Source organism: Tiliqua scincoides, chromosome 10, assembly GCF_035046505.1.
Source record: "Tiliqua scincoides isolate rTilSci1 chromosome 10, rTilSci1.hap2, whole genome shotgun sequence".
Classification (NCBI taxonomy): domain Eukaryota; kingdom Metazoa; phylum Chordata; class Lepidosauria; order Squamata; family Scincidae; genus Tiliqua; species Tiliqua scincoides.
This window is the reverse complement of record NC_089830.1, coordinates 18,917,124-18,930,070: the sequence shown is the minus strand read 5'-3', so window position 1 is coordinate 18,930,070 and position 12,947 is coordinate 18,917,124. Positions and strand designations below refer to the sequence as shown.

The 12,947-nt window shown below is 40.6% G+C and overlaps 1 protein-coding gene across 4 annotated transcripts in view; it reads right to left on the bottom strand.

Annotated features, from left to right (window-relative positions):
• Window positions 1-3,209: 3,209 nt before the first annotated feature.
• Window positions 3,210-12,947, bottom strand: part of HNRNPR (heterogeneous nuclear ribonucleoprotein R) — a 26,556-nt gene continuing 16,818 nt past the window's right edge. For all 4 annotated transcript variants that reach the window (XM_066638333.1, XM_066638331.1, XM_066638330.1 and 1 more), the window contains 5 exons: window positions 9,901-10,036; window positions 8,168-8,373; window positions 7,097-7,246; window positions 5,007-5,128; window positions 3,210-4,485 (listed from right to left, as the gene is read on the bottom strand). In XM_066638333.1, the coding sequence (XP_066494430.1) occupies window positions 3,876-4,485; window positions 5,007-5,128; window positions 7,097-7,246; window positions 8,168-8,373; window positions 9,901-10,036 (1,224 nt within the window). In that variant the 3' untranslated portion in view covers window positions 3,210-3,875. The remainder of the gene's footprint in view (window positions 4,486-5,006; window positions 5,129-7,096; window positions 7,247-8,167; window positions 8,374-9,900; window positions 10,037-12,947) is intronic.

The window sequence follows — 12,947 nt, the reverse complement described above, 5'->3', positions numbered from 1 at the left end:
TACATTCTGAACTGTCATTCAGAGCTTCTGGTAACCTCCTTACAAAGTGCTAAAATATTTCTTCAGAGGAAAGTTTAAATAATCCACAGCAAAATTTTGCCAGTTTCTAACAGATACCCAGCTACGTATTAAATATACCTTCATTGTGTAATGAAGATCAGAGGCGTTAGTAGCTTAGTTCTAGTTTTTTTTCCCTTCTTCTTCTACTCAGACAGTTGAAAAATTAAGAAGTGCACTGGTGAACCAGCGTGGATTTTGTAGGATTACATATCAAATTTACTGTGCAAAGCGGCTGAATAAGAGTCCTAAGTTAACAGAAGCTCCCATTTGCAGAGAAATGGGAAAAAACCAGCCTAGAGTACTTGTCTTATAAGGCCCTTAGAAAGAATTACAGCAAGTTTTAACAGTTTCTGTGACAGGAAGTCTAATTTTGCCAAATTTAACACTCCATTAAATACCTGCTCATATAAAAACTGTCCAGATTTAAGTCACAAGATTGTGGGCAAGATGTGAAAAATCTGGCTCATATGTTAAAAAGTGGCAAGACCCCAAATCGTACTTGACCAAGAAAGAAAATTATTAATGACATCCCAAGATTTGCTTATAAAGGACTTCAATTCCTAGATTTTGAGAGCTTCCTTGTACTCTCATCCAAACATTTCTCATAGATTTCACTTTGCTCATAATAGCCTTATTACAAGCATGTTTTAATGTTCAAAATGCAAATGAGTTCAAATAATGGCATACAAATGCAGACAGGGTGAAAATATAATCAGGCTTTGGTAAATGAGGCAGTCATTCATACAGCTGATTATTAAGCTTAAGACCTTCCAATCCTTTTGGATTTTAACAGAAATTCTTGGGGAAAAAATGTTTTGCGACAGTTAAGCTATTGAAGATTGGTATCTTCCACTGCTAGAAAAGAAATCTTTCTGAAGGAAGCGTAAGCCTAGAGGAATTACTGTACCTCTAAAAGTTTAGACATTCTCCTGCATAAATAGCAAGGTTAGCTCCATAGTATAAATTTGCTCATACTGCAATACTATATCTATGTAGATTAGTAATTTGTAGAAGTTTTTTGACAACATTTCTGAATTACCAAAACTCTGGTATCAGTTTGTTTCAAAATCACCTTCATATAAAAGAGCGACATTGAAGCAACTGCTATAAATGAGTGATCAAATATTGAATCCCATTTCATGATTCCTCCCCCACCTTGAAGAGGCTGAACAGATTCCTTGAGCACAGGTTTTTCTCGCCCCAAAAGTTTTTCACGAGCAATGGTTGAAACACAGATGAACAAAATAAATTTTAGATTGCACTTTGGTATTTAGAAAGGTAAAAAAAAAACCATGACTCTCTAATTAAAATGTGTTCTGCTTTTAACTGGAAATATGAAAAAGACCAGTTTATTGTTCTTTTGATAAGAAAAAAATTCATGGGTCACTGAAATATTTGGACAATTTTGCCGTCTTGAAAAACAAAATAGAATTTAGACAGGTGAACCTACAAGTTTATAAAACACATATAAAATGTTGCTACTTGAAAAGAACTTCCAAAATTTAGTTCTGTAAGAGATTGTGCTTGCATTAAGCATTTTACAGAATTAAGTGTTTTGGCAGGAATATAAAACACCCTTGCAGGGTTTGTCATTAGAGTCTAACATATGTGGCGTGTTAAGATTTTCAATTCTTTCTAGATTGTCACAGATGTTTTCATATCAGAACCAAACTCTCCTTTACCTCTGACAGGCGCTCTCGTGCATGATGCATGATGGATAAGCCCATTTTCCACCCAGCTAAATATTTTAAGTTAGCTCAAATTTGGTTTCACGAATCAATACGTTGCTCGGTTGCAGAGTCGACTGCCCAACATGTAATGAACAATTTCTGTGTGTGTCATTAGGTATCAGAAAGCCAGCCACAGCCTTTTTTATTTTTAAACGAACCTGAAAACCAGATAACCATGAGCACAATCCTGAAGCTTTACTCAAACAGAAGCAAAGACATCTTATGTCACAAAGAGCTACAGGATTTTGTTTGATCATAATCATGAGCAAGGTCTACATTTTTTTAAAAGATAATTTTGGTCCCTGCTCCTCTGGCTGGATACAAAAGGGAAAACTCATTTTTAGAAGCAGATTTTCCCCCTCTTTCAAATGAGAGTTAAGCTGCGACTTTGTGAATTAATCTTCCTAATTCACAACAAACAAAACTGTGAGAAGAAATATTTTGCAACATAACAATGTAATTCTTCCACACAGACAGAGGCTAAAGGAGGTTCAGATAAGCAGTGGGTTCTCTCCTGGCAACTTTCATATTTTCACAAGACCTAATCAAAACGCAATCTCAGAACTCAGGAGCAAAGTATTTGTTATGGACAATCAAAGTGCCCAATCTTGTCTGAAAATTTAAGACCTTTGGAAATGCAGGTGTACTCCACTGTAGTACAGCACAGTGCAAAGGATTCAAACAGGTGAAACCAAGCATCATGAATTGAGAGTCAAACGCATGTTAAAAAAAGAGAAAGGATGGATATCAAAACAGGGCTAATACAAAAAGTTCTCAATATAACCTGAAGATTAAAACTAATACCTCAAATCAATGGAAAATTGCACTTTAAAATCAGTAATTCAGCAAGGAGTAAAAACCTAAAGTTTTAATTAAATTAGTAATCCTGTCTGTTATTTATAGTACAAAAACTACTGACTGTACTTGATAAAAATTTACAACCGATCTCTTTGTTCAAAGCAAAGACTGGAAACAGAAACAATTTTACATTCGAAACTGAGCGTACATAGTCTCTTCTTTCACGCCTGAGCACTACAAAACTGTGTTGGAGTCATTAGATGTTATCCCACATTAGTAACATAAAAAGGTTAATTTTTATGGACTTGCCTTCCTACACAATCCTTCTCTCACATCTGACTAAAAGTGGTTTGCACAAGTGTTCAGATGTACTTGAAGCTGTTAAGAAAGCAACCAATTCAAAGTTAAATGCAACTAGATTAGAGCACCAATTAATAAATTTCGATTTGATTCTATTATTAGGCCTAGCTCTGACTTGCATGCCACCAATGCTTTGGATGTTGGAAATTGCAAGAGATTTTGCATGAATTTGATCACTCACATAGGCAGTTTTTTTTATGTTTCTTGCAACAATTACCAATAAAATAATGTTTTAGGACACAATTGAATTTGAAATAGGTAATGTTTTGAATAGATTTTTGAGTTTTATTGAAATTTTACATGAACAAGAAGAAATTGGAAATACAATCACATCAAGGAACAAATTGCCACGGATTTGACGTTTAGGCCAAACAAATTTTGTAGGGCAGATTTTCAAAAAGGTGTGAAGTTATAACAATTTAAAAACACAGTTAACCTACTTCTAGGAATGCAAAACATACAGTCATGTTATTTTCAATACAAGAAAACTTAATTTTGTTTTAATTTCTTAAAACTACGGAGACAAAGTACTAGCTTTACTTTATGTACAGCATATGCCTATGTAGTCTATCCCAAATTCAAAAAAAATGAAACTGTCCAAAAACAGAAGGTTTGCAAAATCATGATTTAAACAGTGTCGCCCATCCTTGCTGATAAACTGCTAAAATGAAGCCTAAAACGATAAAAAGCATTGTATCCCCAAACTGAGTTTGGGAATTCTGCAAGCTCAGTAATGTCCAAGTGCATTTATGAGAAAAGAAAAAAAATAAAAGACTTGAGTATATACACAATAGAGTGATTCTTCAGCCCAATACAAATGGCAGCCAATCACTACTGAAGGATGAAACATTAAGCCAATTTTGGGAAGGATGTAGAGCTATAGCCAAATTCTATCTTGTCAGTATTCCCACACCCTCCTTATTTGTCTTACTTCCACTGTTGCCCATAAGTATCCTGATAAAATTCCTGGTTGTCATTATTGTAACCATAGTTACCGGCATAGTCACCACCTTGCTGAAGCGGCTGCTGGGCGATGGGTTGGGAGCCCCAGTTCTGCTGGTTGTTGGTCTGGCGACGCTTGGAATCAGGTTGGTTGTACCCATCAGCCTTTCTCTTGCCTCCCACGTTGCCCCCGCGGTTGCCCCTGGCTCCACGAGCACCACGTCCTCGCTGTTGCTGGGCAGGGCCCCCTCTCCCACCCCTGGCTCCTCTTGGTGGTCCCATTGGTGCCCCCCTCTGGGAATAGCCAGCTCTACCTCTTGGTGGTGGTGCTCCCCGCCCCCTAGGTGGTGGAGGTGCGCCTCGCCCACCCCTTCCTCCTCCTCTTCCTCTTATAGCATAGCCATCATCGTAGCCGTAGTAAGGATCTTCGTAGCCACCACGGTAGTCATGATAGTCATAGCCATAATAATCATCGTAATAGTCTTCATAGCCATAGTAATCTGGGGGATAGCCATAGCCGCCTCTCCCTCCACGACCTCTGCCTCTAATAGGCGGTGGCATACGAGGTGGGGGGTAGTAATAATAATCTTCATACCTAGGAAGGAGGTGGGGGGAAAAAAGCATTAATGTGTATTTTGTGAGATTCCTTAAATTAGACAGTGCCAAACCCTGGCCCGTGGGACGGATCTGGTGTTTACAAAAGTCTTTCCCTTGTGGCGCTTTCTGTACTGCACTGCACTGCAGTGTCTTATCTTCCCAGCCCATCTTCTCACAATCCCAGGCTGGGCAGCTGCTTCTACCCGGAAAGTAGGCACACAGCCTGCTGGGGCAACAGGCAGCGGAAGCAGCTGCCCAGCATGAGTTTGTGAGAAGATTGGTGGGAAATATAAGATTCTGTGTTGCAGAATGCAAAGCGCCACACAAGGAAGGCTTTTTCTAAACACAGCTGTCCTGCAGTTTGGAGACGGCTGTCTTAAATCATTGCTTCTTCCTCCCTTTCCCCAACTCCAATTTCAGGCAGAATTTAGCATATCAAAGTTGAAGAGAATGTTTATTGTTGGCTCCATGGAGCCCAGTCTTTATGCCAAGTTAGAACCAATGGAAATAAAAACTCACGCAGTACTTCTGGAGGCTTGTCTGGCAGCCTGGCGTTCTTTCCTTTTCTTATCTGGAGGTTTGGCTAACACTATTTCAATTTCTTCCCCCTCTATCTCTTTTCCATTCATTTCATTCATGGCCTGTTTTGACAAGCGAAAGAAATTAAATTTTATTTTTAAGGGAGTATAGCATGCCTTCAGGATATCATATCTTGCCCCTCCAAGGAACAAACATTTTTAACCCATGTGTTATATAATGAATAAATGCAATCTTTCATTTTATGCTTAAGTTTCCACAACACATATTCAGATTTGTTCATCAGACTTGCAGATAGTAGTAAAGCACAAAACTACTTTAGGCAAGTCCCAGTCTTCTTTCTAACCTTAAAGCGCTACTAGCATTTTGTTTTGACACAGAGCACTGTCATGAAGGCATCCTGAAAGGAAGGCAGCGGGAGGAGGTTCAACTGGCACTGTGCTGTGAAGAAAAAGCAGTAGCAGCAATTTCCCACTCTGGCTCTCAACCCTCGCCATCTTCTGAGAACAAAGTGGGAAGTGGAGCATTGCTACAGTATTGTGTCCAGTTCTGGTCGCCGCATCTCAAAAATGATGTAGTGGAAATGGAAAAGGTGTGAAAGAGGGCAACTGAGATGATTGCTGGGCTGGGGCACCTTCCTTATGAGGAAAGACTATGGCGTTTGGGCCTCTTCAGCCTAGAAAAGAGATGTCTGGGGGGGACATGATTGAGACATACAAAATTATGCATGGGAAGGGTAAAGTGGATAGAGAGATGCTCTTTACACTCTCACATAACACCAGAACCAGGGGACATCCACTAAAATTGAGTATTGGGAGAGTTAGGACAGACAAAAGAAAATATTTCTTTAAACAGCGTGTGGTTGGTCTGTGGAACTCCTTGCCACAGGATGTGGTGACGGCATCTGGCCTGGATGCCTTTAAAAGGGGATTGGACAAGTTTCTGGAGGAAAAATCCATTACGAGTTACAAGCCATGATGTGTATGTGCAACCTCCTCATTTTAGAAATGGGCTATGTCAGATGCAAGGGAGGGCACCAAGATGCAGGTCTCTTGCTATCAGGTGTGCTCCCTGGGGCATTTGGTGGGGCCATTGTGTGATACAGGAAGCTGGACTAGATGGGCCTATAGCCTGATCCAGTGGGGCTGTTCTTATGTTCTTACATGTTTAGGAGGAAAGGAGATATGGGAGCAGTGGAGCAGGAGATATGGGAGCAGTGGAGCAGGAGATAGGCATTATCTTCCTGAACAAGTTCTTATGAGGCTGTGCGTGCGACTTTACATGCTATGTAAAAAATGCACCACCAAAATCCTCCCTACGCAAGAAAAAGAGCAAGAGGTTGTATCATAAAAAAGTGAATCCTGACTAAGCACCTCTGAAATCAATGGAGACAAGGCAGTTGTGATTCTCTTCAAGCCCCACTGATTTCAATAGGACTTATTCGTAACTAACGTTCCTGAGATACAACCCATAAACATTAAAACACAAAGCATGCGGAATGGTAATAATTCCCGATGAATCAACGAAAAGATCTGGTGGCCACACAATGCTTTTGAGTGTTTGCGGCACTTCACATGCAGGCAGTAAGAATTAAGATACTTAAACACAGGTGAGCATTAGCCCATATTGAAAAGGACGGTAAAGTGGCTTGCCTAAAATAAATATACTTAGTGACCTAGTCTAAGACAGAATGAAAAACTAATCATAAACCACATTTTAGATTATTGTGAACAAGCCTGCCCCTCTCACAACAGTGTCAGAGAAAGAAGACTATCATCACTGAGCTATGCAGACAAAGGAGGGTGGGAGATCAAAGCCCAGTGTTTTAATGCTATGTGAGCTAGTGCTAGTCTAAATTCTGTAAAATCCAGTTCACGTGCATTTTGATTAATGTTCAGCGAATGAGAATGGTGAGTACATTATTTGTGAATACATTTACTGTGAAGGGTTTTAATGTTTTAATTTGTTTTTTACTGTGTTCCTATGTTTTTGTATTTCTTGTTGTACGCTGCCTTGCGTCCCCTTCAGGGAGAAAGCTGGGATAGAAATACAGGAAATGAATAAATATGTACCTTGACCGCTGCCCCCCTATCTTCGAAATGAACAAAAGCATAGTCTTTTAGTTTCTTCACTCTTTCGAGTTTTCCAAACTCTGAAAAAGATTTCTCCAGTATTTCTTCTGTCACAGTAGTGGCCAAGTTTCTGACAAACAGAACTTTCACCTGTTAAAGACATTGGAATTTTACATCCTATTCTGGAATACTAGTCTAGAGCAGGTGCGCTAGTGATTCTGAGCTGTACCATCCCCTTATGCTCTTGGATCTTCAAGAAAACTAGCACACTATCTTATCACAAGAAACTTTCCAGTTTGTTTTGCCCTCAAAGGAGGAAAATAATGATTCAGCTAATGATTTATGCTATTTCCATGCTATTTATGCTATCTTGCCTAAAGGGCTTCTGCAGAGCCCATTAGGCAAGATATTCATCAGCCCTTGCTTTCCTAATACCATTCAGGAAATACAAGCAGACATTCATCTTTACCCCATCCTGAACTGGATTCCCTGTAGAGCAGTGAGAAATACGGAGCAAAGTCAGAGAAGGGCATTTTAGTAATCCTTGCCTTAAGGTAGATTAGAAGAGTACCAAGGCTATTCTTTTATTCTTATTATAAATAAGAATTACACCTAAGAAAAGCATACACTAGATGTAGCAGTGGCCTGCTGGTCAAATATGGACCAAAAGAAAAAGCAAAAATTATAAAACAAAAAACAGCAGGCAGGTTGCCTGGCTGCAAAGCTGCGGGGGGGGGGGGAGTTAAGAGGAAATAAAAGAAAAAAGGAAAATTCCCCTCCCTGCTTTCTCCAGTGGGGGGTTCGGCTCTGCTCTGTCCTGCTTCGCAGAAAGGCTAGGTCAGTCTGGGAAGCCCCCCCCCCCCAGGAAGTTCAAAAAACTCTGGCCTGCCTATCTGAGAGGGAGGAGCTACCCACTTGGAAGGACTAAGACATACATGGAGACCCCACTGGAGAATGGTTAGCAATGTCTCCCTACAAAAGTCTACATGACAGATAATATGCTTTGTTTAGTTATGGCCACAGAGGAAAATCTTTAGTGCAGATCTACAACCTGCGTTGTGTTTTTTTTACCTTTGCCATGACTTCTGGATCAGGCTCCTCTACTGGGTCAGCCCACTCCACAGTAACAACATTTCCCCAGACTTTTACTTTCCCACTCATCAGTCGACGCCGAGCTTGAGCCGCTGATTTGTGATCCTCATATTCTAGGAAGCAGAATCCCCGATTCTTCTTTTTGTCATCAGGTTGATGGTACAAGATTACATCCACTAAACCCTCTGTAAAAACAAGACACCTGGAGGTAACATGAGGACTAACATCTTTCTAACCTGAAAAGCCAATTGAAACAGAGATACTTCAGTACAAGCAGATCTTGACATTAGCACACTACTTAATTCAATCAATACAGAACTAAAATACATGCATTCAGTTAAGCACAGTTGTTAACGAGAACTGGAATACTCCAAACATGGTTCCATCCTCGTATTCGATGAATACTGCACCACCTCTAAGCACTGATGCTTCTTTGACCAAGACCCAGCAGAATTTGAACACTGGATAGGAGGACCCAGGGACATCTGCAATCATTCTCCCTGAATCTGAACCCCAGATAACGAGGACCACCCTGTTGGCCTCCACCATCACTTATCAGATCTATCTAAGGAACTCTGAATGGGAGAGATTCCTCCAATAACTGGGATGACTTGAAATGCTGTTTCCCCTTGTTGCCACTCTTGTTGGTTTTTATTTCAGACTACTTAAGCCTGTCAGGTTGGAGAGGTTCCACCCAACTTAGATATCTCCACTTGCTACTGTGAGTTTAGTACTGTACCACTTCTCTCCTCCCTGCTTCTGGAGACTTGTAAACTTGTTTCCTACATTAAAATGCCTGGGCTGTCAACATGATGCAAAGTGTGGCTCAACCCTATCTACACTTACCTGAGAGTAAGCTGGGAGTAATGGGACTTACTTCTGAATAGACATGTATAAGATTGGGCTCTAAGAGGTTCCTGCTTGGAGCTCTGGTGCAGTACATTCCTTCCCCAACAGAGGCAGTAAAGAAAACAAAAGCTTCCAAGTTGCATGGAAATTCTCACACACACCCTCCCCTCAGTCACTGCCCCTCAACTATTAAGACAATGAAAGGGGGAGAGTGAAGAGCATATTCTTTTAAGTTTTGCAAGTAATAGGTCCTGATGTAAACAATGAAAGATCAGCCTGAAATTCCCTTGAAGTTCTATTTTCATTAGGCCCATAATTCCACATCTCCAAATTCCTAGAAACTTCAAATCAAAATCAGAAGTGTCCAGTAGAAGATCAGATGAAATGCAAATTCATTTCTCTCAGACACCCTAACAGCAAGCACCTCAAACTTAAGATATAGTTTGTAAATAAGTTCAGCATCATAACAGGCATATTTACAATTGACAATGGTCAGCTTGTTGGTGCAAGTGAAATTAGATACATCATGGATGGCCAAACCAAAGCTCACGGGCCATGGGTAGCTCACTAAAATACATTGGCTGAGCATCACAATTAATATAAAAGGTAAATAAAAAATTTTTCAATTTATAACTATTTACTAAGTATCAACTGAGAGTTCGCTGGATTAAAACATGAGTTTAATGTTCATGGTGAGTAAATATAGTTAAGAATTTAAATGCTTCTTAATATTGCAGCTCTCAAACATCTCTCTTGCATCCCTCAAACAAGTGAAGTTTATTATACGTGGCTCTTACATTAAGCAAGTTTGGCCACCCTGATACAGATTTTACAACACAAGCCTCATGGTCTCAACTCTGTACCTGTGACTTTACTGAATTCTTCTAGTATGTTTTCCTTGGTCTTGTTTTTTGGAATTGATCCAACAAACAGCCTATTATTTGCCACAGAGATGCATACTCCAAGGTGTTTACCAGGACGGATTTCATAGTTGTCACACTGAAAGAAAAAGCAAATAACTCATTTTTGTTAAAATTAAAGAACAATAGAAACTCTCTCCCATCTCCTTTTATGATGACATTGCAATACAGTGCTATTTACTACAAAAGAGGGTGCAGAAATTGTGCTAACAGGGCAAGATTTAAGTTTTCAGTAAAATCCAGGTTATTTCTCAACAGCATCCTTGAAATTTTGGCCAACTTAATATTCTGACACTTTTATTTTAGTACATTATATGGAGACTTTATAACTTAAGAATATAAGCCAAAATTTACTTTGTTGGTTCTGAGCAGATTGGTGTCCAAATCAGCTTTTTCCCAGCAGTTACCAGAAAAATACTGCTGGAAAGCTCACCAGCAGAACATAATCAAGACAGCTAAGAATGGAGCCTCCATGATCTTTAGTAGTATGTCACTGAGAAAAAATGTCAGGGAGAGAAAGCTAACAGAATCCTCCAAAGTGGCTAATTCTGTATAAAAGCCATCCAAATGAATTCATTACCCAAACTAGTTCTTAAGGTCTTCTTCAAAGGGAGTTACTTCAGCCCTGTGAACATTTTAGTTAAACCCTTCAATGCGCTTTCTCCATGTACACAAATACCCTTTCTGAGATGGAGTGACATGAATTTCAGAAAGTTTTCTAACAGAAGACACACCAAAATTTATATAACACCTTTATACTTGTTCTAGTTTCAATCTTTTTCCCAACACTGAATTTATCTTTTCCTTGCTGCAGCACATGAAATATTTATGCTAATTTTCTGCTATGAACCAAAGACTGATTGTAAAATGCAAGTTATCATTAGCACATGCACTAATGTGTACACTGAAGTGTAATGGGAATTTTAGGTATACCACACATACACCCCACGCTTCATTCAGCATGATACTTACACAGTATTACCTGCCATTTTCTTGCTCAGTCAACTTAGTTTTGAGGGAACATTTCCTAGAATGCTTGTTATTTTGCCACCTGAAACACTTTGATGTCATCTGCAAATTTGGCTAACTTAATTACCCCAAACACCAGCTAATTTATGCAGCTTTAATAGGACAAGGCTTATGGAAAATCCTTGAATGCCGCCACTTTTCTGTATTGGGAGAACTGTTAATTCCCAGATTCTGCTTCCTATCTTTAAGCCAGTTATCCATCCAGAAGAGGACTCAACCAGTTTATCCCTTAACCATGGTGGGTCCTCGGTATCCATTGATAATGAAAGCTGCAGAGGGCAAGGGGGGGCTAGGGTTGTGGGGATGCAGGGACTCAATCAAGAGCTTTCTGGACTCTCCAGAGATTGCACTGGCCTCCCAGTGACTTCAGAAGGAGATGATCAGTTCCATGACTTCCAATCACATATGGAAGGTGTTCTGACGCCGAGGAAGGACCGTGGAGCGAGCTGCAGGCCTTCTCTAGCCTCAAAATACCTCCTACATGCAACCAGAGGTTGCGGGCGTGAACCAAAAGTGGCTTCTGGTTGCCTCCAGGAGACCCTCCAAGACCCTCTGAGCTGGGGCTTGAAATCCACGGATGCTCAAATCCGCAGATAAGGAGGATCCACTGTACTAGCTTTATTTAAGAGCTTTTGGTGAGAAACTTCACCCAACCCTTTCTGGATCATCCATGCTTTTTTATTCATCTAAATTTTATTCCATTTATATTCCACCTTCCTTCCATGCTGGAACTCAAGCCTGCAGGAGGACTTAGCTAAATTCAGTCTGCAATTTTCTTTATTAATGCCAGGCAGAGGACTTGATTAAATGGAAAAGTGCCTTAAATTAACAGAAATTTTAAAGAGAGCAGTTTGCTGTGCTGAATTTATGGAAGTCTGGGTGCAATGTTATTTACAAATTTTGAATATCCTGAATCCTATATACAAGCAGGTCAACACACAGCATGTGGCTAACCACAAACTACTTGCTACAAGTTGTGCCCGAGTCTGAACAGCAGTCACCACAGCCTCCTACATAAGAACAGCCCCACTGGATCAGGCCATAGGCCCATCTAGTCCAGCTTCCTGTATCTCACATCAGGCTCACCAAATGCCCCAGGGAGCACACCAGATCACAAGAGACCTCATCCTGGTGCCCTCCCTTGCATCTGGCCTTCTGACATAACCCATTTCTAAAATCAGGAGGTTGCACATACACATCATGGCTTGTACCCCGTAATTGATTTTTCCTCCAGAAACTTGTCCAATCTCCTTTTAAAGGCGTCCAGGCCAGACGCCATCACCACATCCTCTGTCAAGGAGTTCCACAGACCGACCACATGCTGAGTAAAGAAATATTTTCTTTTGTCTGTCCTAACCCGCCCCAACACTCAATTTTAGTGGATGTCCCCTGGTTCTGGTGTTATGTGAGAGTGTAAAGAGCATCTCCCTATCCACTCTGTCCATCCCCTGCATAATTTTGTATGTCTCAATCATGTCCCCCCTCAGGCGTCTCTTTTCTAGGCTGAAGAGGCCCAAACGCCATAGCCCTTCCTCATAAGGAAGGTGCCCCAGCCCCGTAATCATCTTAGTCGCTCTCTTTTGCACCTTTTCCATTTCCACTATGTCTTTTTTGAGATGCGGCGACCAGAACTGGACACAATACTCCAGGTGTGGCCTTACCATCGATTTGTACAACGGCATTATAATATTAGCCGTTTTGTTCTCAATACCCTTCCTAATGATCCCAAGCATAGAATTGGCCTTCTTCACTGCCGCCGCACATTGGGTCGACACTTTCATCAACCTGTCCACCACCACCCCAAGATCTCTCTCCTGATCTGTCACAGACAGCTCAGAACCTATCAGCCTATATCTAAAGCTTTGATTTTTTTGCCCCAATGTGCATGATTACACTTACTGACATTGAAGTGCATCTGCCATTTTGCTGCCCATTCTGCCAGTCAGGAGAGATCTTTCTGG